The 25,908-nt window shown below is 35.1% G+C and overlaps 1 protein-coding gene across 2 annotated transcripts in view; it reads left to right on the forward strand.

Moving 5' to 3' along the window:
- Window positions 1–25,908, forward strand: part of EXOC1 (exocyst complex component 1) — a 31,381-nt gene extending 5,473 nt beyond the window's left edge. The window contains exons 4-19 of one of the 2 annotated variants that reach the window (XM_082482775.1): window positions 1,179–1,338; window positions 2,911–3,098; window positions 4,040–4,267; window positions 4,496–4,628; window positions 4,823–4,932; window positions 5,469–5,522; window positions 9,297–9,446; window positions 10,901–11,006; window positions 15,579–15,742; window positions 17,476–17,586; window positions 18,091–18,167; window positions 18,715–18,943; window positions 20,075–20,258; window positions 22,520–22,719; window positions 24,244–24,438; window positions 25,227–25,908. In XM_082482775.1, the coding sequence (XP_082338901.1) occupies window positions 1,179–1,338; window positions 2,911–3,098; window positions 4,040–4,267; window positions 4,496–4,628; window positions 4,823–4,932; window positions 5,469–5,522; window positions 9,297–9,446; window positions 10,901–11,006; window positions 15,579–15,742; window positions 17,476–17,586; window positions 18,091–18,167; window positions 18,715–18,943; window positions 20,075–20,258; window positions 22,520–22,719; window positions 24,244–24,438; window positions 25,227–25,379 (2,442 nt within the window). In that variant the 3' untranslated portion in view covers window positions 25,380–25,908. The remainder of the gene's footprint in view (window positions 1–1,178; window positions 1,339–2,910; window positions 3,099–4,039; window positions 4,268–4,495; window positions 4,629–4,822; window positions 4,933–5,468; window positions 5,523–9,296; window positions 9,447–10,900; window positions 11,007–15,578; window positions 15,743–17,475; window positions 17,587–18,090; window positions 18,168–18,714; window positions 18,944–20,074; window positions 20,259–22,519; window positions 22,720–24,243; window positions 24,439–25,226) is intronic. The other variant, XM_082482776.1, reaches the window with a different exon arrangement.

Consider the following 25,908-nt stretch of genomic DNA (forward strand, 5'->3'; position numbering starts at 1 on the left):
TTGCAAAACAGTATTCGGTTAACTGTTTTCAGAAATGTGCTGTAATGTATATACCATTCTAATGAGGAATTTTGAAATTTCCTTTCAAAAACCAAATGTTGAATGTCAAACCTTCTCATTAAAAAATGTCAGAATTAAAGTTGACAATTATGTTTTGGTTTTTAAATGTGATCCTAGGCAACTCTTTACACAGGGTTTTCGTGCACTGGTGGTCAGGAGACTCAAATTTTATGTAATGATACTCTTTGTATAGAAATGTATGGTAATTATCAATATAAGCTACAGAAAAAAAACAGAACTGTATTTATTGTGCTGTACAGGAAATACCATTTCCCATTGTGTTCAGTTTCATATGCAGCCTGCTTCTACAGATAGTAGTGACAATATAAGTAATAAGTAGCAGCAAAGGTAGTTTTTACAAACTATATATAAGTAAGAATTTAATATGTATCTGAGGCAATAACACTTTTCATCAGAAGGAGGCTGGACCTTGTAAAATGCTTGGAATATGATCTTTAAAACAGACTATCACCAGTTACAGTCCCTACTGACTTCATAAGTGGCTGTAGAAAGGAAAGTACTTTAATCAAATTTTATCAAAACAATGTTCCCATCAGACAATAAATCTAGTTGAAAATACTTCCATAGTAGGTTTTTACCATTAAAATACCAAATGGTCTTTTCTATCCTGTTCAGTGCTATCAAATACTATCCTGTCTATAAAATACATAAAGTGCTTATAATTTTTTTCCCTTGCTGTTCCCCTAAGTCTTCTTGCATTGTGTTGTATATGTTGTCAGTAATTCCAGCTACCTTTTTTGGTTTCAGAAGGCTAACACAAGGCATAAGTCATTCTAAGGACAGTGTTTCAGGGCAGACAGCTCTGTCAAATGTTTCTTGAAACTTTTACAGATGTCTGTATTATGTGTTATGGTTGCCTTAGCTGGCGTGACAAAATACTATGATCTTCATAGCGTGGATCACGGTTTTTTGCTTTTGATGTTTTACCACCTTCATTAAGGTGCATCAGGGTGCCAGTGTTGGTGTATCAGCTTAAGGTTGGCATCTTTGTAGTTTCATTTTTATCCTGTCACCTCAATAATTAAATCAGTAAACAATCTCTGCTTCTCAGAGAATCATTTGACTGTTGAGCCTGTAACATATCTCATCTTTTGCAGGAGAATCCTGAATTTGACTTGCATTTTGACAAAGTGTACAAATGGGTTGCAAGCAGCACAGTGGAAAAGAACACCTTCATTTCATGTATCTGGAAACTCAATCAGAGATATCTTAGAAAGAAAATTGACTTTATTAATGTTAGTTCACAGCTTTTGGAAGGTAAATTTCTACAACTGTATGTTAAATATAAAGTTTAATAATTATTGATGTAAAACAAATATACTAAAAATAATACTAATCCTAATCCTGATGTGTTTTCCTATTCAATATTAGTTTTTTATATTTTCTATGTATTCATATAAACAAGGTGACTAGATGACAGATTTTCTGTTAGATAACTGAGAACCAAGACAGAATAGTTCATTAATGAAGTTCTAAATATTGATAAGCCTATTGTGTTTCTAAGACACTCTATTTCTTGAATGAAATAAAATCTACCTGCAATATCTGGTAGGTCTAAATGTGTAATGAATCTGCTTTTGTTCCCATTTTCATTTCCCCTGAATTAGAAAAATGCTTTAAAAAGTGATGCTTCAGTAGCATGCTAAAGGTTATAGGAGGTTTTATATCAGATTTCTAGTTTATAAACTGTGAAGCATATGTTAAATTCTGCTGGACCCTGTTACAGTTTACGTGACTGGTTGCTGAGAGGTCTTTGTATCTTGTTCGCTCGTGCTGTATTAAATATTTTTACAGTCATGTTATCTTTTAATAGCTAAATTTTTTTAGTAAAGCCTAGTGAGTTAGTGTATCTCATGTTGAGTCTGTCAGAAGTGGTTAAAGCGTTGATATTTAATACTAGACTGGCTTGTGCAGAAGAACTTGAATTAGAAATGTAAAATAGGGAAAATAGCATTTCTGTATTTTGGTATTGACTGAAATTTGGTTTTAAACAACCTCTAACTTTTCAAGTTTGTGTGATATTAAAACATGCAAACTTATTGCCACTTAAATATACACACTGTTCATGCTTTGTCTAGCTAACATTCTCTGCTTCCTTTCCTCTGCTTTTCCATACCTTTTAATTCTTCAGAACTGCCTAAAGTTGCAGAAGGTGCGTAACACCTTTTTCCTTTATTTTGCTTTGTAGCAATTTTTCTTAAATAATACACTTTTTCTTTTTTTTTTTTTTTTTAAATAGTGCTTTGGGTATCTTATCAAGTTGCTAGAGATAAGAAAGATGTTTCAATTGTCCTAAACACTTTCTGACTGGACTGTGTTAATGTTCTGTAAATCATTTGTCAGCCTTTGACTGGCTTGTGAATTAAGTAAGCTCTGCCATGAGAAATCATAGTTCATGAAAGCATTGTTATATAATTTTCACTTACCTCAGGACTGATTTTCCTGCATCAAGATAATTTTTACCTCTTCAGTGTCTGTCTGCCAAAAGAGAGAATCTAACTTCTACTGATCTTCTGCTAACAAGTCTAACATAATAGTGTAATATATTCTGATGTTGATTCCATGCAATAAAGGAAGGTGGCTATTTGTATTTTGCTTATGTTGCATAATTTGGAAGACATCACTGTTCGGAACCAGTTTGGGAAATCTTAATGAAGCCCTTGGAAGATTGAGACTTGAAAAAAAGTGTATGTAGGTAGCAGGTGCTTGTTATGAAAGTTGTTTAATGGAGTCATTTACTTAAAGGTAGTTGAACATAAGGAAGTACTCTTAAAATGCTTGTGACTTTCTGCACTTGCTAATGTGTTTTATTTCCCTTCTCTACATAAGAATCCGTTCCAAGTGGAGAGAATCAAAGTGTAGCAGGAGGTGATGAAGAAGCTGTGGATGAATACCAGGAATTAAATGCAAGAGAGGAACAGGATATTGAAATAATGATGGAAGGGTGTGAATATGCTATTTCTAATGCTGAAGCCTTTGCAGAGAAGTTGTCAAGAGAGCTACAAGTGCTAGATGGGGTAAACATTTCTTTTAATGTACAGTGTGTTCAACTGTTTTCATTGATACTGACTACATAGTGTTCTTTGAAAAGGTAGCTAATGTGTTCTGCCGCATATTTAAATATAAATGAATATCTGCTCCTAAGCAGAGCTACATCATATTATCAGATTTTAAAGATCTTCAACTTTGCTCTTTACCTTCCAGACCTTCAGGGGTGAGGTACAAGCTTTCAAACTAGGAGTTGGAAAAAAGGGAGGCATTCCGCAAATACCCTTCTTGAAGCCAGAGGTGCAGGGAGAGAGAGAATAGATGTTCATGTCCATGCATGTGAACTCTTATGCCTAAAATACTATTCTTGGTGTAATTAGGAACCTGGTTTAGTCTGATAATGTTGCAGTATTCGGCTGTCTGTAACAGTACCATATTGTTTGCTATTTTGCTTTTTAAACAACCTAACGTTCTAGAGGTCACTTAGAAAACTTAAGGAGATGCAGGGGATATAGTCTTGAGGGAACAGTCAGCAACCTCCTCAAATTGTCAAGTTGTATGTTACTCCTATATTTTGAAAATGGCTGTTATCATAGAGAGAGCTGATCTTGCAATAGAAAATGTGACCTTATCACCTAAGCTGTTGTTCTTGAACTAAAAATATTCCAGTATAGTAGGGATTATTGTTTGTTTTTTATTTTTGTGCAGATCAATACTTCAGTTCGAAGAGCTTGAGCAAAGTTTTGGCTTTATATCTTTTCTTTATGAAATGAAGTGTCATAGACTGAGGTACTGCTGTGTTCAATAACACTTTAAATGAGAAGTACTATGAGCTTATATTGTGTTGTCTCTTTCATAAAGAGTTTTGGAATGTGTTTATTTGACAGTAATAGAGACAGAAGGAGATATCAGAACGCTTTTGAGATATAAAAATGTCTCTTAAAATGTTGTGACTTAATTTTCTGTACAGGCAAATATCCAGTCAATTATGGCCTCGGAGAAACAGGTGAATATCTTGATGAAGTTGCTGGATGAAGCTCTAAAGGAAGTTGACCAAATTGAGCTAAAGCTGAGCAGTTATGAAGAAATGCTTCAGAGTGTAAAAGAGCAAATGGATCAGATTTCAGAAAGCAATCATCTAATCCATCTCAGCAACACAAATAATGTGAAACTACTGTCAGAGATAGAGTTCTTAGTGGTAAGCACTTTTATCATTTACTATGGTTGTTCACATCAGGTATAAAATTCTTTTAGGGTGCTACCCTTTTTAGCAACCATATATGAGGTTCAGTTAAAATAATTTTATTTTTCTGTTTTATTATTGCACTGACTTCAGTAAGTTTTTATAATGATGGAATTGTATTTATTCTTGGTTCAGCTTAGCAAACTAGCTTGCTTATGGACAGTACTATTCATTATTTTGTAGAATCACATGGATTTGGCTAAAGGTCATATAAAGGCCCTTCAGGAGGGAGATCTGACATCTTCTCGAGGCATTGAGGCCTGCACTAATGCAGCAGATGCCCTTCTGCAGTGTATGAATGTAGCTCTTCGTCCAGGTAATGTTTTTGTTAGACTACAGTCTAACATACAAAATTTATTATGGTACTGCTTTGCTTTTATGTGCCTTTCCAACTAGTCTCAGATTTTGTTTCTGTAGATTGAGGGAATTGTCACCTCTAGTCCTTTTGGTTCCCACGTATGATACATTACTATATATTTTGTACTCTGTGAAGTTCTTTTTTGTTTTTAGGACATGATATGCTTCATGCAGTGAAACAGCAACAGCAGCGGTTTAGTGACTTGCGCGAGCAATTTGCACGGAGACTTGCCAGTCATTTGAACAGCGTATTTGTTCAGCAGGTATTGTTTCTTACTATTTTATATGAAATTTTTGGTCATGAACTTTTCCTGAGAAGAAGAATAATCCACCTAAAACTGGACATTTTCTGTGTAATCAGTAAATGAATGGACTGCTAGAGGCACTTCCAAGCAGAGCTATTGCTAAGTGTACCAAACTATAGTTGCTTACAGAAATCTCTTACATTATAAAAAAGCATCTCTCTTTAGCGGGTTTGCTATCTGAATTAAATGCATCGTGTGATATATAAGAATTTATTTAGTTGTAAAGCATGATTAATTGAGGAGAAAAAGCATTGACTTTTTTTTTTAAGGGTGGCAGAGGCTGAGAACGTTGGAGTTCTTGCTGTCTGAACTTCAAGGGGCATTAAAAAAAAACAACCAAACAAACCATACAAAGTAAAATGTCTAAACCTTGATTTTTGAGCCTTAACTTGAAATATTCAGAAATCACTGTCGTGAGACTTGTTTCCTACAGGCTGGATGTCTTTTTTAGCATCAGGTTTTTTTAATGTCTGTATTTTTTTATCTCCAACTAGTTTACTCAGACACTTCTTCAACTCTATAACAGGTCCTACTATGTTTCAGTTCCAGTGAGTACATCGGGTTTGATACAAGCTTTTCTAACTAATTTTTATCAGCTTGACTTATCTAACTAGCAGCTGCATCTTTGGCTTTACAAAAGAAATTACCAATTGCAGAGCATCAGACTTATGCTTCTTCTCACTTCCAGGTGTTTTATCAGCCGTCATGCTTTGTTTATCTGTTTGAGGTAACATTCCTCTGATCTGATCTCCAGAAATTGCTAAGAGACAGATTGAGATGTATGGAGGGAAAAATATTTTCCAGGAAATTGCCATATCTGTACAGTTGTACACATTACAATTATGTGAAATTGTAATATTTGTAAACGAAAAAGAATTCTGGTTTTATACATATTAGTACAATCAACATTTTAGAAGTTTTCGTTTTTATGTGTCAGACTGTATGCAGAAAATAGAATAGAGTTATGCCGGGTAATTGTATAGAAAATTACATTTGAGAGTACAAGCCTGGCTTTTTATGGCAAAGATAAGTACTTCCTATATTTTCCTCAGTTTGCAGAAGAATTCCTGTTCTACAGCATGATAAAGTTTTCGCCTTAGTTTCTGTTCTTAAGACATGTTTCTCCTGCTAGTTTCAATCATTTGAAAAACTGAGCACAGACTGTGTGTCCTGGCCTCTAAATGAGCAAGTAGAAGCTATGCTGTGTAAGTCCTGTGTAAATGCATTCACAAAGTTTAAATATTGGACTTGCGTATGAAAGTGGCTGTTCAACAGAATGTCTTTTCTGATGTTCTGTTCTGAGGATTTCATTATTAAAAATAGTAAGAGATTATTATTGCTGAGTAATACTACATGTATTAGATTAAATACTTCTTAAGAGACTTTACAGTGCTGTTGAGAATGCTGTTACCAATTTGCAATTTTTTTATTTTTTTTAAATTCTGGTACTAATAGTGGCCTTACTATTGTCTTTCATATAAACTTCCCTCTGGAAAGTTTTTGCCTGCTATTAGCTGTGAGATATCAATCAGCAAATAAAAAATATGACTTCGCTGTAAGGTTAAGCAGGAAGAGTTCATTAACTGCAAGAGATGAGCCTCACAAAGCCTTTTGGCTTGTTGCAAAAGAAAAAAAAATCGTTCACTTCATTTTGAGGTACGGATTCAAGTGTTGGAGGTTTAACAGATTTTTGTGTTATCTTACTAAAATTACCTTGTTTTGTTAGTCTGATGAACAGAATATAGCAATTTCTCGGTCCCATATTTTTGAAAAGTCTAACTGGAATACTTTGTTACCTTTAACATCTGAAGAATTGCAATATTTGGTTAGAATCTTTCTTAAAAAAAAATAAAGCACTGCAGAAAAAACTAAGGCAGACAAAGATTTCTAAGTTAAAATGGTAAATGAAAATACAATGATGTCTAGGCAGCTGCTAATACAAGCAAGATGTATTCTGATTCAGAACTCGTTAGAGGGCAAACCAAAGTTGCATTGCCATTTCGGCCTAATTATATTATCTCAGAAGTATGAAATTCTTTTTTTAAAAGCACACAAACCCAATGCTGTGATTCAAACTACTGTTGCAAGATATTAAGGTGCTTCATCTCCTTTACATAAAAATGAGAATAAATCTTAAAAGTTTTAAACAGAAATGCAACTTTGGATTGCCATTCATTGCAGTGTTAAAAACCATTTGCAGTAACTGTTACTAACAGTTAATGTAGTTGTCTTTACTGTGTCCTAATAATATTCAATTAACCTAAATCTATAACTTAAGAAAAATAAAATAAATCTTTAATGAGGTTCAGCATTCAATTAAAAGGCAGCTCTGGGCTTTCTGCCTTTGAAACATTAAATAGTTTGAAGCTTCGAAACTATGAAATAAGTTGAATAACAAACTTGCAGTATCATTTGGTAACAGTTAGCATAAATGTATATGCAGTGAGAGGAAGCCTGTTAATTAGATGAAGAAGGTATACCTAGAACCTCCATAATGTTTTGGAGCAGACTTGAACAGGACATGATTTAGGACAACCAGAATGAGTAGTCCTGTGGAAAAGTTGGCTTGGAAAGAGAAATTTTCTTGGGAGGAAATTTGTCATCTAGCTTTCTGAAGAATGCAACTACTAGGCAAAAATAAAAAGTTGTTTGTAATAAAGGGACATGAATAAAATTGTTAGATGAAAGAAGCAATAAAAATTTGGGTAGCTGAGTATTTTCTAGTAGTAGTATGAACTAGCCTTTGGATTGACTTAGTTGAAGCAAGCTGTGAAAGCCACCAGGTAAATTATCTTAAACTGTAATGAACTTGAACACTAGAGCGCATGCTGTAGGAATGTTGCACACCAGGGGACGGGAGAGAGAACCATAAATGGTTTTCTATACCTAGTTTTTATAAAAGTACATCAAAGATCTGTTGAAAATATTTGCTCTATGCATGCCCAGAAGTACCCATGGTATCGAGTGTGACCTCAGTAATCAAATCAGCAGCTGTGTGGCTAATGCTGGCTGGATTCCAATTCCAAATTATATGTTGCAATAATTGCACTTTACAAAGTTAGCTTTTGGTTGGAGTCAGACAGCAAGATTGTTTTTAGAAGGGAGATTAACAGTGTGATCTTTCCCCATTGTTTGTGAGAATACATGAATGAAGCTGTCCAGCACTTGTTTCTTGGGGTCCATTTTTGTCTCAGTTTGTGTAGCTAAGAGAACAGGACTTTAAGTGGGTGTTCAAGATGGATATAAAAAAAGAATTCCAGCTTTATTCAGAAGCTGGCATGTTTGCATTGCGTTACTTAGTAAAGGCTATTCTTTTCCAAATAGTACCACAGCTCTCATCTTCCTTTTTTTAAGACAAAAATCTGTGAATGTATTGTGGAAGCTTTTAAGGCTTTTTTTAATCAAAGACTTGAACTGATTAGTACCCAGTACAATAGAGAAGGGTGAGCCGAAGTCGCTTTATTTTTGACTCTGTGATCCAAACTGGCTTCTGTTCCAACATAAAGACGTGAAAAGACAGTTTTTAAACTCTATAGCTTATATTCTGCCAACTTGTCCTATCCAAGTTGGAAGTGTCCAGGAATGCTTTCTCTGTCAGGGACTGATACTGACTGACCTGCATAAACCACCCGCATGTTATGCCACAGGAATTGGAGACCAATTAGGACATTCCTTTTGTGCTGCCATGGCACAAACTATACTTAAGATCAAGTTCTGTTGCTGTATTTATTGCAAGCCTGGTAAAAAAGACTTTACAGAACACATTGAAGCCATTTTGAAATTAAGTCCCATGCTCCCCTCCGTTAATCCAGGGCTAACTGTTGTGTGTTGTGCTCCGTGGCTGAACTGTTGTGTTACCTTGCTTGCTTCCCGAATGGACTGGGGACTTGAAATGTGTTACGGTATACAGGAACAATATCTTTACAAGAAGCAGCTATGGATTTTTTTTGTTTGTTTAGAGAAGTAATGTAATAATCTCTTAGAATTTTTTAGAAACAATTGAACACTTGTCGTTAAATCTTCACTCAGGTGTACCTTGTGTTCGCATGCAAAAAATGCCAAATTGCCTCACCATGAAGGCAAAGTGGTAAACAGCAAGAGCCTTACAGTGAACAGGCTTACTAAGATGCATTATCTGCCACAACTATAATATCTCAGTGTCCATATTATCTGTATCTCTAGAGTTTGTTTCTATGCAAGATATTTTGATGCTTTTTTGTTTTTCTGAATGAGATACTGTCTTCATTTTAAGTTTTTCAGGAAATTTCTGGTACATCCGTATAGTGCTTCCAGATTTACTTTAATACTTTCTCTTATCAAAGGGTCACGATCAGAGTTCTACTCTTGCCCAGCACTCTGTTGAATTGACATTACCCAATCACCATCCATTTCACAGAGATTTACTTCGATATGCTAAGCTGATGGAGTGGCTCAAGAACACAGATTATGGAAAATACGAAGGGCTAACAAAGGTATGTGAAGTGCTCAAATGATGCTAGAGAATCTACATATTGTACTATTTTTGAAAGTCAAAAGAATTGCCTGTGTTTATGTGCATGTCCTTTCAATTTTTCTTTTTGTTAAATTTAATTCACTGCTCCTCTTTTCTTTGTCCTCTTTGGAATAAGAAACTTCATTTTTTGGTATTTGTTGTCCTGTTTTTTTTTCTCCCTCCAAGATTCTATGTCTCTGTTCTGAAGTATCATAAGATACTAATTTAATATTTATGTAAAACAAGTTTCCCATTTTACAGTCTAGTAAGGAAAATAAGCTATTTTCATGTTGATGTGCTTATTGCCTATCTTTATTTCAACAGACATTCATTTCACTTGGGAATATAAAAAACTTCAGAGGTCTCTTGTAAAGTAGATTAAATAGAAACGTTTTGGCTTTGTATATATGTAGCTTTTAACTACCTTGTTTACGTTTAAAACTATCATGGAGTGAAAAAATTACTACAGAAGTATAGAAAGTGTTTAGATAGAAGTTAAGGGAAAGTTAGTCCTTACAGAACAAGTCTCCCTTTATTAAAGAACTGACATTCTTAAAAACTCAACTGTGGAAGATTTAAATTAGACTCTTGAAATGGCTTTGAAATAATTTACTTTTTTTCTTCAGTGTAAGGCAAATGGTCAATGACTGGTTGATGTTTCATGATCTTCTAATGAAAAATTGAGACGTGTATAGTTACGTATTATGTGAGCTAAGCAACAAAGTTTTGAAGAACATGAGAAAAAAAATTTTTAGGTGATCTTTGTCAATAAAATAAAATATTATTAGAACCTGTGTACTAAAAATCTAAACGAACCAGATAACCTTCAAACTTTTTTCAGTTGTTGTGCCTCTTGGTTTTTTAAAATTTCACACTTTTGGCAGCGTGACAAATTATTTTGGGATTGATTGAATCTTGTAGTAAGTAGGCACACAGAGTTTGTGCTTCCCAAAGTTGTTTTGTCTTTTGTTTTCCTTGGAAGAATAGCAATAAAAGAGGTCACATACTCAGGAAGATGTGTAGGAGTGGCATCTCGTTTGCTTTTTTGGGGGGCATAGTCAGAGTCTCGTAAAAGAGGCTACCGAGAATGGTGCTGAATTCTCTCCATTCTACCCTTGAATTGCATTCTATGATGCTCTACCACTAGTAATCCAGTTTATATGTACCACATTGCATATCTTTCCTTATGGAGGAGAAGTAGCAGTTTCTGATTGGTGCTCAATGAACTCACTAGGAAAATGAACATAACCTGCTTAAGTATCATGAATATATTTTTGTGCATGCTACATATATATATACACACACATATATAGGCCAAAACAGTTTGCTATTTAGTAGAATTTGTATACTTCCTGGTTTTTAAGATCTATTTAACTGTAATAGAACAAACTCAATTTGTAAACCTGTTAACTAACTTTACAATTTTCTTTTAAGAATTATATGGATTATTTATCACGACTATATGAAAGGGAAATAAAAGATTTCTTTGAAGTTGCCAAGATCAAGATGACGGGCACAACCAGAGAAGGAAAAAAGTTTGGTAAGCTTCCAGGAGGCACACATCTTGCTTTGAATCATATTATTTGCTTATAAAATACTCATTACAACACCTAGGGCCAATTTTATAACGGTGTAAAATTGTTTCCTTTTGGCAAGGTGGAAGAAGTTGGATGAAAAGTACAGTTGGTAAACCTTCTAACTTCCATAAGGCCAAAAGTAGCACAACTGAAATCTTGTGAAATTGGTCAGGCTAGAAGGGTAAAATAAGGTATTTCTCAGATTTTCAAATCTACACTTAGTTTTTAACGAACTACTAACCGTATTTTATTTATTACCTGAACTATCCCACTTTATTACTGGAACAAATTTGAAAAGTCAACTCTGGTAATTAAAGAAAGCTTGGGCAACATGCCTGTACTTCTGCTTTTGGGTGGATTTTGAGGAAGCTAGTTTTAATGCTAATGCTAATTCTGCCTAAGGAAACTTGTGTGTTTCATTGTGTTTTCAGTGGGATTTACCTACGTAGTCTGAAACTAGAAGTCGTACTTTGTTAACTTGTAGGTCTTTCCGTTTAATGTAGTATGTATTCCTGCTAGGATTAAATAGTCTAGTGCGAGTATGGAAGTGAAGCTTTTAAAAAATAACCTGAACCAGCAACAGTGATACAGGTGTATTTATGTATTGGCTATTCAGTATTTTAAAGTGCCCTATTTCAAAATTTGTTCAAAATATTTATATTTGCCACAGTTCACCAGTTTCCAAATTCTAAATTCAGAAACAATGTGCAGCCTTAGTAAGTTCTGTCAGGCCTATTTTGAGTCCTGAACTTAGGCTTTGAAGTTTGATGGTAGAAAACAGAAAAAGTAATGAAAGGAACAGAGCAGGAGAGTGGTGAGCCTTGATTGAGGGAGGCGAGAGCTGGAAAGATAAATCTTGGCAAGCTGTTGGACATAGAGAGCAAGTGGTGCCATAATGTGTCGTTGTCAGAGCAGTTAAATTCATAAATCTTGGAAAGCTATCTTATTGCAAGAACAAAACACTTTGTCCTAGTATAAATTGATTTCTAAAACATTCTAAGCACTTTATCCTGGGGCTTCTTTTGTGATTTGCATTTGTGAGGAGACAGTTTTTGCAGCAATTGCCTAACTTCATCAAAAGTTATGGAGCAATCAGGCATTTTGAAGAAAGAGGTCCTTCAATTCACCAGCATAAGAGCTGCACCTTGAGAGCGCTTCTGTCGTGTACTTGTGCAAACCTTACACATGTTTGAACTTCACACAGAACAGTCAAGGAGGAGAGTAGCAAAGGATTTTTTTTTTTTTTTTTACCAATTCTCTTGGTTTGATTTCTGTTGTAATACTACATTTTCACGATCATACAAAGAGTATGTTTATGTCTGAGTCTTGCTGGTGACTGACAGATACGCAAAATTTGATCCAACTGCCCAGTCCTCTGAAAATTTGTAGGAACCAGTCACAAAGCCAAAACTGGAAGCTGTATCCACTGGGGACTCTCCTAGAATTATTAATGTTATGAATGGTAATTAAGCCATTAAGTAATAGTTATCATTGGCCACGTATTTGAGGCCACAAGCAAATTTGACAGAGAATTACATCAAAAAATCTTCAGTCCTCACCACTTATCTTCTAAAGAAGGAATGCAAAATACTTCTGTTTAAAAAGCTGTTCCTTATATAAATATGGTTTCATTTCACTATTTAAATACCAAGTTATGTATTTATTTTGTAACAGCTTATAACAGTGTGTAATTTCAAAGGCTTCTATGTTGAAGGTAGTGGTTATAGAATTACTCGTTGCACATTAATTCCAAATACATCACTTCTTAATAGTAAGCTTATTTAAGGAATAGTGTAGGTGCATAATGCTCCAGTTGTACTCGGACACTAAAGATGACCTGTTTCCAAGCTGTGTTGGTGTGTGTTCTTGCCTTTTTTTGTGCTTTGGGAATAGCACTGCTATTTGAATGCCTCAAACGCAGAGGGGATGCTGGGAGAATTTTGGCATTCTGTGCTAGCGCAAGGTTCTTTGTCTGCATTTTTATGGAAAAAAAAAAATCTGGGTTGTGAGCCTTCACACGTCTTAAGTAGTCTCTTTTTTTTTTTTTTTTTTTTTTATTAAGCCAAGACTTTGATACTTAAATACCATAAAATCAATGTGGGAGAGATTGCTACTGCTGTCATATGTTTATATGATGTGGCTTCTCAAAAGCCGCTATGGCTCCCCTGATTGTCCAAGGCCTGATCTTTGCCTGTAGTTCTTCACATTCTGTAATACAGTCCCGTGCATTTGGAAATTGAGGATGACGAAGAAGTGGGACCAATGCATGACAGATGCATGTGCCAAATATATCAGGCCCAAACCTTTTTATTTAAAAACTGCCAAAACCCCCAAGATCTAAAAACAAGGCTGGAATTAAATATGAGTTTGACATTATAATTGTCAGTAGTGTTGCCTACTTGAGAACATCTGGTATTTAAGACATGTTTGTGGCATTTAGAAGTATTTACTCATTCTATTACAGTAGATTCTGCTTGCCTGCTCCATTTTGGGGGGCTTGTAGCATCCATCCTCATCAAGATCTTCTTAATACCACATACTGCTTTTAGTGTATGTATGCAAATGCCTTTTACTAGTTAGGGATTCTCCATTTACTACAGATGCTTGTTTACTTTAAATTTCATATTGAAGTCCACTTGAGGAAACTGTTTTATTTTGAAAAAAAAAAAAACAACAGGAAAAACAAACAAAAAAACCCCACCTTGTAATTTTTTTTTTTTTTACTATATATTTCTTGTTTTCATCCTCTCCGAATTTGCAGTCATCAATTTTTGGTGCAGCATGAATACAAAAGATGTATTCTCTATGTAAACATCCTGATTTGCAAACAGCAGAAAAGGTTCGCCGGTCTTACCAGAAATGAATGATTTTGCAGTATTGGTGTGTGTTTTCTAAATTGAAGAGGTGGAAAATATCTCTGACTCAGTACAAAATTACATAAATACATTTAAATTTATTCATGTCTATTATCGATGTGATGATTGATCTTGGAAACTGAGTCTTTTGCAACTCTGACAAATAAAACCCTAATTAAATGGACTTCTCAATTTGGGAGAACTTAAATGCACGTTACCAAAAATGTTCTTTAAACATGCTGTATAAGAAGCAGCAAAGTTTAATACCTAGAAACTTACTCTGTTTTCCATGTAGCTTAAATACTGAATTTCCAGAATAGTACCTCTCCAACTAAATGTGTTTGCAATGTAGTTACTTGCTGCTTATAGTTCTCCGCATGTTTCTTTCCAGTTAGAGCTTAACTTGCATCTTGTGCATGGTTTGTGCAAACTGCATTTTAACTTGTCTTTGTCTTTGATGCTTGCAACCTAATCCATCCCAGCTACACTGCCTCGAAAAGAAAGTGCTGTCAAACAGGAAACTGAGAGTGAGTATAACTAGTTGCATTAGTTGGTATTGTCAATGCATGTGTGTCAATGTAAAGATGTAGTGCTGCATCATGGAAAATCTGCCTAACACTGAAGCACTCCGTTCAGAGTCAAATAAGCATTAGCAGAATCATTGGTTTTGCATCGCAAAACTTAAGCACGACTAAAATGGCCCAACATAGAAGTTGAGAAGGTTTGCAGGTAAAGGCAACGTATTTTTGTTGTCCCATGCTACTAGTTGATATAAAAAATATGTTTGTGCCTGAGAGCTTGTTGTAGTTTTCCAACTCTTCCAGTAGGTTGAGGTAACAACTTTTATTAGATCTACAGGCTTTGTCTTGTTTGTGTACTGAGACTAGATATCAACATAGCAGTTAGATGAAACTTGCAGGCTTGCTTTTAAGTTTCTTCGTGGTTGAGATATGAGAAGTTTACGTGGGGGTCAAATATTGATGATTTCCTGGTCTTTTTTGTTACTAGTTTTCTACATCCTGTTCCAACATCTCTGAAAATTTGGAAAAAAATAAAAAGATACGCTCCTCACCTAGGGGAAGCCCCCACAATATCAGGAAGAAATGTCTGAATGTTAATTATGACCAAAAGGAGGAGGGAGCATTAGCAGTAGAGTTACTGTGGGATTGTAGATCCAGCAAAATAGCTGGAGCAGACTATGTAGACAAAAGGATGTTAACAGCAGAAAGGTCAAGTTCAAGATGAAAACATGCCTGTGTGTATATAAAACTTAATTTTTTTCCCCTCTCATGGATTAATTCTTCTGCTTATGGCAGCCTTTGCCCAAAGTACATTCACAAAGATCATAACCGGTCTTTGTTTCCAAGCTTTCAAGGAGAATATCTATCCCTATAGATATTGCTGTATTTCACAGTTTTGTTCTTTTTATACCTTTTTCCATACTTTACAATTAGGGCTTATATAGCTACATTGAAACTTGAACTGTTTCAGTTACCTTGTAACAAGAAAAGAATGTGTTTACAGCAAAAGCATTTGCAGCTTAGACAAAAATTGAGTTGTTTGGTTTTAATGTAGGACTACTAGCAGCTCTTGATCTCATACATTCTCTAATGAACCTGTTGTTCTTGACTATTTTATTCTGCCTTTGCCTCCCTCCTTCATAGTGTCTTTATTTCACAGGTCTTCATGGAAGTTCTGGAAAACTGACTGGGTCTACTTCTAGCTTAAATAAACTCTCCGTTCAGAGTTCGGGAAACCGTAGGTCTCAGTCATCCTCGCTGTTGGATATGGGAAACATGTCTGCCTCTGACCTTGACGTGGCTGATAGAACAAAATTTGATAAGGTAAAGCCAAAATGTTGCATAGGATTCCTGCTTAGTTTTGTATTAGAAGCGTCTTGCATATCCTTCTTGTATAGTTTAAAAATCTGTACTGTTTAAACCTCAAAACATGCCAATTTCAAATTCCGTATGCACCATACATCTAATAAAGACAATTGCTAAGAAATATGTAGATCAGACTATTTTTCTGTGATTATAAGATTCCATTTAATTCCTTTATATGCTTACTGTGATCTGTAAAGAATATCAGGTGTAAAAACCATCTATTAAGTTCAAGCCAAATATGCATTTTTTTAATAAATAGGAATTGAACTGATGGATTCTTCAACTGATTTTTTTCTCAATACAAATGTTCATGTGTTCTGTCACATTTTGCTAGTATGTAAGCAAAAGTGAAAGATAAGAAAGTATAATCTTCTTTTAGCCAGGACTTGTGCATGGCCCTAAAATTTTATTTATACTGGTTTCACATCAAAGTTATCATCAGTTTTCAGCTTTAACCAGGCACGAAGTTGTTATGGGAGCGTCCTCAGCATCTGTTTAAAAACTTGCTGTCCTCAGCATGTTTGGGTTTTTTTCTTGAACCTTTAAAAGTTACAGTACTCCTCACTTGTGGAATTAACTCCTCTATACTGTGGAGGGAAAAGGAGCTGTTTTCAGAGTAAGAGATAAAATAATTTTCTTGTTATCTATTGAATTATTTGATGGAAATTAGTATTTTTCTTCCGACTTCTTCAAATCCTTGCTCAATCGTTTTCTGGGAGGAAATATTAAATGCCTGAAACAGTTAATTACACACCTGCTTCAGCAACTTGTCTAGAATTGGCATGATAGCTTTATACAACAATTTCATACAAATACAAGTATTGTGCTAATTTTTTCAACTTCTTCTGAGTTATCTTGCATCCAGTGGGGACATGTGAGTGTGACTAATCGATGCGGAGTTGTAAGCTATTGAGCTGCCCTAGTAGGTTTTTTCAATATTTTTTTTTTTCCTAGGGGAATTTTCAGTAGTGTGGATTTACTTTGTAGCTGGATTGGTTTAATTTATGTAAATTATTGCATGTCTTAATCCTTAAATACTTGTGGAGAATAATCTGTGTTGTGTAAAGATGACAGATTAGAAGTATGTCTAACACCTGACTTACACTTTCAGTAGTTCGTATTAATAAAATATTTAAATGAATTGTTGCCAAAATATTGTTTCATTTTAGAGTAAATCTAAAACTCATGATGCATAGTTCTATTTCCATACAAAACCTGTTGTTGGTTTCTGTAGTAGCTGTGTAGAAATGTTTTCTAGAGAGCAGTTATCTTCTACATACAGTTTAGATGTGTTTTTCTTCCCTGAGGCTTTTAATTTTGTCATCATCTCAGCAACCCAGGCAGAGAAGAGGGTGGCAGAACCCATGACTTGCTGTTAAAATGTTAATGTTTTCATTAAAGCACAGAAGTCCTTCCTCAGGCTGTGACTAGAAAACTTCTAGTTGTGGAAAAACATAGATTGTTCTTTTCTTCCCAGTGTTACATGGATGAGAAGGGACTATGTTGAAGATGCAGGTATCACTTTTAGAGATACAAGGGCAAGCTGGTTCCATTTCTATTTCGTAGAAATAACCCTTCTAGAGCTTACTGAAGATAGAAAGTATAAAATCCTATGCAACAAAGAATTAAAATCAGTATTACTAACTGTTCACAGTATTCTGTGTGTTGAAAAAATATTTGTGTTTCTTTAGATTTTCGAGCAAGTATTAAGTGAACTGGAACCTCTGTGTCTGGCAGAACAGGACTTCATTAGTAAATTTTTCAAACTACAGCAACATCAGAGCATCTCGGGAACGACAACGGTATGACTCTTCATTCTGTCACTGAAGTAAAAAATATTGAACAGGCCTTGTAAGAGACCTGATTAAAACATAACTTCTGAATTTATCTGGCAGTTACGTGATCCAGGTGTTCAGTAATTTGTTTTACTCCGTTAGCTGGCAGAATCCTTATTTTTAGCTGACCAATACAAAAACTATTAAAGAAGGGCTAACATGTTTATTTTGCCATGGTTTTGTTTCCTCATAAGATCCCAATAAACTCTTCATCGTGCTATGTAGGAAGGCAATGGGGAGTAATTGTGGATGGTGTTGTATTATGGGGAACGTGACCAGAAAAATACCGGAATCTTGCAAACCATTGTGTTTGCTACTTTGAAAAAGAAGAAAAGAAAAAAAAAGAAAAAAAAAAAAATCACCAAAACCCAAGCTGATAATTACGTTGGTTTTGTCGGATATACTTATCACTTAAATACACAATCGGAGACAAGCTTTCAGCTTCCTGTATCTACGCATTTCTTCTTACAGAATGAAGCGGAGGAAATGGATGGAGGAACTTTATCTCGTTCATACACTTCTGGTGTTCCGCAAACAATATCATCTGAGTATGTGCTGCTGTTGTTTGTTTATTATTGATTCTTAAGCCTACATGTGGATTTATTTGGCATATAATTTTTTCTCTATAATCAGAACTTGTTCCCTTTTAGTGAAAATGAATAGTGAATTCTTGATTTGTACCTAGACACTGAGTGTGTCAGTAAAGATACAATTTTTTGTCTATAGGATGGATGTTTCTGTCTATAGCAGTATAAAAAATGATTAATTCTTTAATAGTTTGCAAAGTGAAACTAGGCACTGTAATACGTAAAACACGCTTTGGAAAATATGCTTAGCAAAGTTCTGAATTTGAGTGTGTGGCAGCTTCCACGCAGAAAATAATTTTTGGAATATTTTATACCTGTGACTATTGATTTTTACTGTGTGGCATTGGCATTTCTTCCCTTAGCAGCATTCTGAAAATTATGAGACTTGTTGAAAGCAAATGAGACTACTATATCAAATAAATTTATCCTAAAAATGTTATCAAAGAAGATGTCAAATATCTTAGTAAACTGCCAAGAGTAATATTTTTATCTTATGCCTTTTTAATAGGAAGGACATGATCCGACAAATGATGACAAAAATATTTCGGTGTATTGAACCTGAGCTGAATAATCTTATAGCGCTGGGGGACAAGATTGATAGCTTTAATTCCCTTTATATGTTAGTTAAGATGAGTCATCATGTATGGACAGCACAAAATGTGGACCCAGCTTCCTTTCTCAGCACAACACTTGGAAATGTTTTGGTGACTGTCAAAAGGAACTTTGATAAATGCATTGTAAGTTCTTTAGTTATTCTGTTTAAGCTAACTATAAGATAGGAAGCCCACTCCTACCCGGTTTGATTTTGCATTTCTTTATAGTTAAATTTTTGCTTTTTATTTGAAGTAAAAATGAGTAACTTTATTGCTCTTCTACTGGCCAGACCTTTAAAAAAGATAAACTAATTGGTGGTTGTGTTTCTTTTTCCTCTCCTTTCCAGTTTTCTGCAATAATTAGCTATTTGTAAAAAATACGACTGCTCATTCACTGCTGTGAGCTAGTTGACATTTTTAGTTATTTAAACTTGTACTCTTACTGAGATTACTGAAGTCAGTCAAATGAACTATAGCGCTCTGCCTTTTTTACTTACCAAACCAAAATCTCGTGGACTACGCAGGTTTTGCTTTTCCCCTTTGAACATAACATGCCAAATAGACATCTCTTCCATGTGTTCAGTTATTTCTATCTCATATCTACAATAACCTGGTTCAGATAAAATGGCAAATCTTTTGGCAGCAGCAAAGACAACTTCTAATGTCAGAAACTTCCTTTTGCTAATACAATATGACCATTATATGAAATATGGCAAGTTTAGTGAAAACATAGTTGCTGGTATAACTTTTTTTATTGTCATAAATGTAATTTGACTCTAGGCCAACATAGTAAGACTGACTGTTCTTGATCAGTATAATACTCAAAGTATTTTGAAGCTGATTTTTTTTGGATTATACTCAAATAAAATTTCAGTAGAAGATTACAGAAACTTCCTTTAGCAAAAGGAATTCTTAGCTTGGCTGTATTGAAGTTCCTTGTTTATAGAATGAAAACTGTTAATTGCTTCTGGTGCATAACTTTAGGTGTTTTTTTTTTTTTTTCTTAATACTAAGTATGTAAGCAAAGGAGAATAAAATCTGGAAGATTTTACTTGCCCATCTTCCTTTTTTATTTCCAATTATTTTATTTCTTAACAAATTTTTGAGGGTAAAAAGGGAGGAAGACTAAGTAGGTATACTAATTGAAAGATAAAATTATTTCTGTGTTTGACTAAATGTCAGTTTTTGGTATGTCTGCGTTTTTCTTCTACTAGTTGTTACGTGGTCTGGAGTCATATATTAGAGGCTAATGTCTGTTCTTGTTTTAAATTTAAGAGTAATCAAATGAAGCAGATGGATGAAGTAAAAATCTCAAAGAAGAGTAAAGTTGGGATCCTTTCATTTGTTGCTGAATTTGAAGAGTTTGCAGCCCTCGCTGAATCAATTTTCAAAAATGCAGAACGACGAGGAGATCTAGATAAAGCCTACATAAAACTTATTAGAGCTGTTTTTGTCAGTGGTAGGTCTTCTGAGGTGGTCAGAGTTACAAAAATGATTGTTTCCTCCTATTTATATATAATTTTGCTTCAATTAACAGATAATTTTTTAAAATTTTTTTAAGTTGCAAGCCACGTCACCGATATTGTGCTGAAATTTTGGTTATGTCTGTTATCGGTAGGAGAGCAACTGTAAACCTTTTGTAATATACTTTTTAAGAGCAAACTGTAGATACTTCCCTTTGTACTTATCTATAAGATAACTTTAATTTCTGGAGGGAGAGAGGAGATGGCAGCAACACGACACGCTCGATCTGAAGTGGTTTCTTGTCTTTTCTCCCCCAGTGTAGCTTAAATGAGATGAATCTGGATGAGATCCCTGGCATTTGGCCCTAATACTGTTCATCTTCACAGCCCTGTCAAAGATAAATCACTCTAGATCTGGCTGTGAATTTGACCCTTTCTTGGCAGATTAGGTCCTTTGTGTCCTAGCCTGATGCAGCAGAGTATCTCTCCAGTCCTCCCTATTTTCCCAGCTGTAGTCTGGGAAAATAGCAGCAACAGCCTTGTTCTACTGGTTTTATTTAACATTAAAAAGAAAAAAAACAAACAAACAAAACAAAACCACAAAACCCACAAAAGGGAGGGTGGTGAGGGAATGCAAGCCAGTGAACTTGGAAAAATTGTCCTTCCCTCTTTAAATGGGGGGGACACAGATGGATGGACCTCTCTGTGCTGATTTATCTGGATATTTTCAAACAACTCCATGTACAGTAATTGCCAACCACTTATACTTACCTCTTTTTTTAGGGAAGATTGGGTAAGAGGAGACAGTAGAGGCTATAAATCTAGTCTGAGGAAATTATTGCATAGTGGTACTGAACATCTTAGGAAATTTTGAAGAGACATTACTTCATAGTATAGTAGACTAGAGTCCATAGTCAGCAGGAGCATCCCAGCTGATGGGAAGTAAATTTTGAAAATGTTTTTTATTTGATTGCACCCAACTTTTCTGTCCTTAGAAATTTACTGTTCAAGTGATAAAACTGAGCAAACGCCAATAGACAGGCACAACTACACAATGATAAATGACTAGTGTAGGAAGAATTTTGAAAAGTGTTTTAAAACAGGTTCAAAATTATGCCATAGAAGAAGAAACAGAATCTGTTTCAGAAAATTACAGAGCAAACTTAAAGAACAAAGAATTATGATATAAGGGATGGAAGTAAAGAACGAAGATGAAACAAAGTTAAAATCATGTACAAAATCAGTGCAAGCAGTATGTTTAATGCAGTAGGATATTTAATTTACAAGTAATGTTTGAAACAGGCCGAAAAGATGTAGTACTTCAGGTAGAGTTTGCGGGACGGAGTGGTGTAGAAAATTATATGGGAAGACCAAAATTGGCAGTAGCAGACTTTTCCTAGTTGGCAGTTCAGTGTTCTGACTGAAATGAATTTGTGATCTTTATAGATACTCTACTGCCCAGGATCACTTTCTTGGTGGGCATCCTGATAGTCTCAGCAAAATGATTAATGGATGAATGGACATAGAGACTTAATTGCGCTCTTAGTTGAAGCCATCCTCTTTCAGCCTGCTTTTAGGCACAATATGGGAGTGATAGGTAGAATTTCTTTTGCCTGCCCTGTTTTGGTTTTTGGGTTGGTTTTTTTTTTTTGGGGGTGGGGTGGGGTGTGAAAGTAAAAGAACTATGTGCTGGATTATTCATTTTTTATTATTAAATTTGGGGATTGACAGTAACTTTGACCATAAAACTAATAAGCAAAAATTGAGAAACTGAAAATTATGTTTTAAGAAACACTGCAACCTTATTGAAGATTTTTGTTCTAGCAAAGAGAGGCAATCAATTTTCTTTGATTTTTCTTAAATAGTTTAAGAAATAGACTTTTCTGAAGTAGTTCTGTCATGTGAAATTTATTAGATAATGAAAGCATGCTTGCAAGCCTCCACATAATGTGGGTTGTTGTTTCTCAGTTATGTAAATGACCATATGCAGTCCCTATTTTGTATCTTTTTATAAGTGACTTTTTTGGCATATAAATTTCATGGTCTTAGAACCCATACATATCTGTTACTTCTTTTGAAGACTCTCAGATATTGATTTATTTAGTGGCAATAATGACAATCACTCATACAAACGGTTATCATTTACATAAAATCCAAAATTCCTTTTCTGGCAGTATTACGGTTATTGGTTATGGTTTTTTTCTGAATTTGGTTGTCCTTTTGGTATTTTAAGTATTTTGTTTCCTTTTTCTTTCAGTTGAGAAAGTAGCTAATGAAAGCCAGAAAACACCCAGAGATGTGGTCATGATGGAGAACTTCCATCATATTTTTGCAACACTTTCTCGCCTGAAAATTTCTTGTCTTGAGGCTGAGAAAAAAGAAGCCAAGCAGAAATACACTGATCATCTTCAGTCTTATGTAATTTACTCGCTGGGACAACCTCTTGAGAAATTAAATGTAAGTATATTTGAGTTTATATACATTTAAATGGTACAGAGTGGTCTTTCTCAAGTGTTTAGTTTACACTATCTGATGTTTTTATCACTGCATCTATCATAATCTCTGTTTTATTATTTTAGACTCCAGCATGTCTGGGAAGAGTACTCTACCCATGAGGGTAACAGTCTTGGATGAAAATAACCAAAATTTTCATGGCAATTAATAGTACTGTCTAAATAAATATCAGCTGTGTCTTAAGCAAGTGGTTTTGAGGAAGGAAGAAATGAGGGGAAAAGTAATATGGAGCTTTGGAATAGTTTTCCCCACCTCAACTGCAGAGAAAATTACTGTAGTTTCTGAACTGTTCAAGAATAAGAAGTTTTAGCGAAGTTCTGTATGTCCAAAGTTGAACTAAGTATTAAACCGAATGCTGACTTAGGTTCAGACTCGGTTCTGCCCACTGAATGTGTCTCACTGTTCATTGCTTTTTCTATGAGCAGGATTTCAGCCGTTCATTTTCTGAAAAGTCTAAGATATATTCTCTTTTTGGAAGTTAAAATGCTTTATTGCTGCTTCCCAGTCTGGACAGCACCTAAGCTGCCACATAACTAACTGGTTGCTTGCCCCTCGCCTCCAAGCAGGACAGGGAGATAATAGGAAGAGCAAAAGTGGGAAAACTTAGGGGTGAAGATAAAGACAGTTTAATCAGTGAAGGGGAGAGAGAGAGGGGAAAAATAAATAAATAAAGTGATGCAAAGGCAGTCCCTTACTACGTCCCACAAGGAGAGTGATGCCCAGTCAGTTTCTGAGCAACCGCCACCTTGAGGACAAACACCACCTCCGCCCCCTCCTCTAACCCTGATTTTTATAGCTGACCATGATGTTACATGCTATGAAATACCCTTTGGCCAGGTTTCATCTGTTGGGCAATAACATAAACACTGGTGTGTTACCAGCCCTGTTTTAGCCACAAAACCAAAACACAGGACCATACGGGCTGCTATGAAGAAAGTTAACTCCATTCTGGCCAGGCCCAGTGCACTACTTCAAATGATGATGTGGCTCTGCATGCATGTTTGTAGGCATACTGCCCTCCATTTTTATTATGTTGAGCCAACCGGTGCGGGGCAGTGAGGTCAATTATGAACAAATATTGCTGTTGTGTAATTATAGTTTAAGCAGAGAAATTCCTATTCAGATGCTTACTCAGGTTATCTGAAAGATACAGTATTTTCCCAAGCTATGGCCTCTTTAATTGAGGATTTTGAGGCTGATTCAGTCTTAGTTAGAGGGTTGCAAAGAAAAGATTGATTGATCCGAAATGCAATTGATTTCAGTTTTATCCTAGTACTCATGGAGTGCTATATTGTTGGGCTGCGCTTTAACGTTTATGGTTGAGCACTGCTTCATGTCCAATTAAAAAAACAAAAACAGGGAGAACACACAACAGTCGTCAAGCAGAATCAAGACAACTGCACATATGCTTGTCAAATTAATTCGTTTAGATTTCTGATAACTGTTAATGCTGTTACTGTTTGTTAGCATTTTTTTGAAGGTGTTGAAGCTCGTGTGGCACAGGGTATACGAGAAGAGGAAGTAAGCTATCAACTGGCTTTTAATAAACAAGAGCTTCGCAAAGTTATCAAGGAATATCCCGGTAAGGAAGTGAAGAAGGGACTGGATAATCTCTACAAGAAGGTAGATAAACATCTCTGTGAAGAAGAAAACTTGCTTCAGGTAAAATAAATCATGGCTTAAAAACCTTGTAATGTTTACACAAAGGCTTTTATTACTGCTTTTGCATATGCATTCTGTGAGAAGTGCCTACCTTCAGCAAAACTCTGGAAAAACATGAATTTTGAGTGGGAGTTTTTATAATCCCGCTCTGATTCTACTTGTTGTAATATTGATTTGAACCATGGTGGCAGAGTTCAGAAAGAAACTTCCTTTATGATTCCCTAGCTGGCCCATTAATGGGTGATCTCTGTTCTGTAAAATATACTGGAAGTGGAGAGAACTAGATATAAATGAACTGGTAACTTGATATGAAATTTAGATGGTATGTTATACCAGAATATACTTTCAATTACATCTTTTCTGATAGTTTTCTAATTTTTTTCTTATACTCTCTAAACTTTCTCACTGGAATAAATGATAAGCAGATTTAAGAGTTAAACATGTATTAACAGCTTTTTAAAGTCTGAAAAGTGAATTAGTAGCACTGTTCGGGGTGTTTTCTTTAAAGACAAACGCAATACCTCTTTTAGGGCAACTTCATCTTTACTAGTTTCTGCTTTGCAGATTTGGCAGGAGTCATGTAAACATTAAAGATCTTAAACTTAATGAGTAAAAAACTTCTATCATACTTTTAATGTAGCAACTCAGTTTACTGAACTTTGTAGTTAGCAAGCTTTAGTTTTTAAATGACACCTGATCTGAGAATCAGTTAATGAGCCAATGTTTTGTAGTTCACATATAGTGTATTGTGCCAGTTGACAGTTCCTAAAGTTTGCTTTCTTTGGCAGGTTGTGTGGCATTCCATGCAAGATGAGTTTATCCGACAATATAAGCACTTTGAAGGGCTGATAGCTCGCTGCTATCCTGGATCAGGAATTACTATGGAATTCACTATACAGGATATTTTAGACTACTGCTCCAGTATTGCACAGTCTCATTAAGCTCTGGAAAGGGGAAGAGAAGCTAGCAAAGTTTGTGCCTGTGTATAAGGGAATCAAACACTATAAATGCTGTTTGTTTTTAAAAGGTGGATTTCCATGTATATTTGTAGTTAACTACCATGTATGTATGTCAAGTTACACTCCTGCTTCAAACATCTTTCAGGGCAAAATGAAATCTTTGGGGATTTGTTGCTCTTCTACTGGGTTGAAGTACTGTTTGATAGCATTAATTCTGTGAAACACTTTGGGTATAGTTTTTCCCTTCCCCTAATGTTCAGATTTGTTTTATTTATAATCCCTTCTCTTGCTAAAAGCAGTAAGCACTACCTTCATAGTATGCAAAAAGGATACTACTGTTTTCACTAATACTTTGCATCTTGGAAATTATGTAAGCATTAAAGACTATCAGATCTTTTTCCTTCCTCGTTCTGGAAAGTATGGATGTGGAACTTGATGTACTGGGAATACTGAATTTGTGTTCTGAGACCTGACCGTGGTCATAATTCTTAATTAAACTGTGTTCATCATA

The sequence above is a fragment of the Vanellus vanellus genome (assembly GCF_965231255.1).
Source record: "Vanellus vanellus genome assembly, chromosome: 4".
Lineage (NCBI taxonomy): Eukaryota > Metazoa > Chordata > Aves > Charadriiformes > Charadriidae > Vanellus > Vanellus vanellus.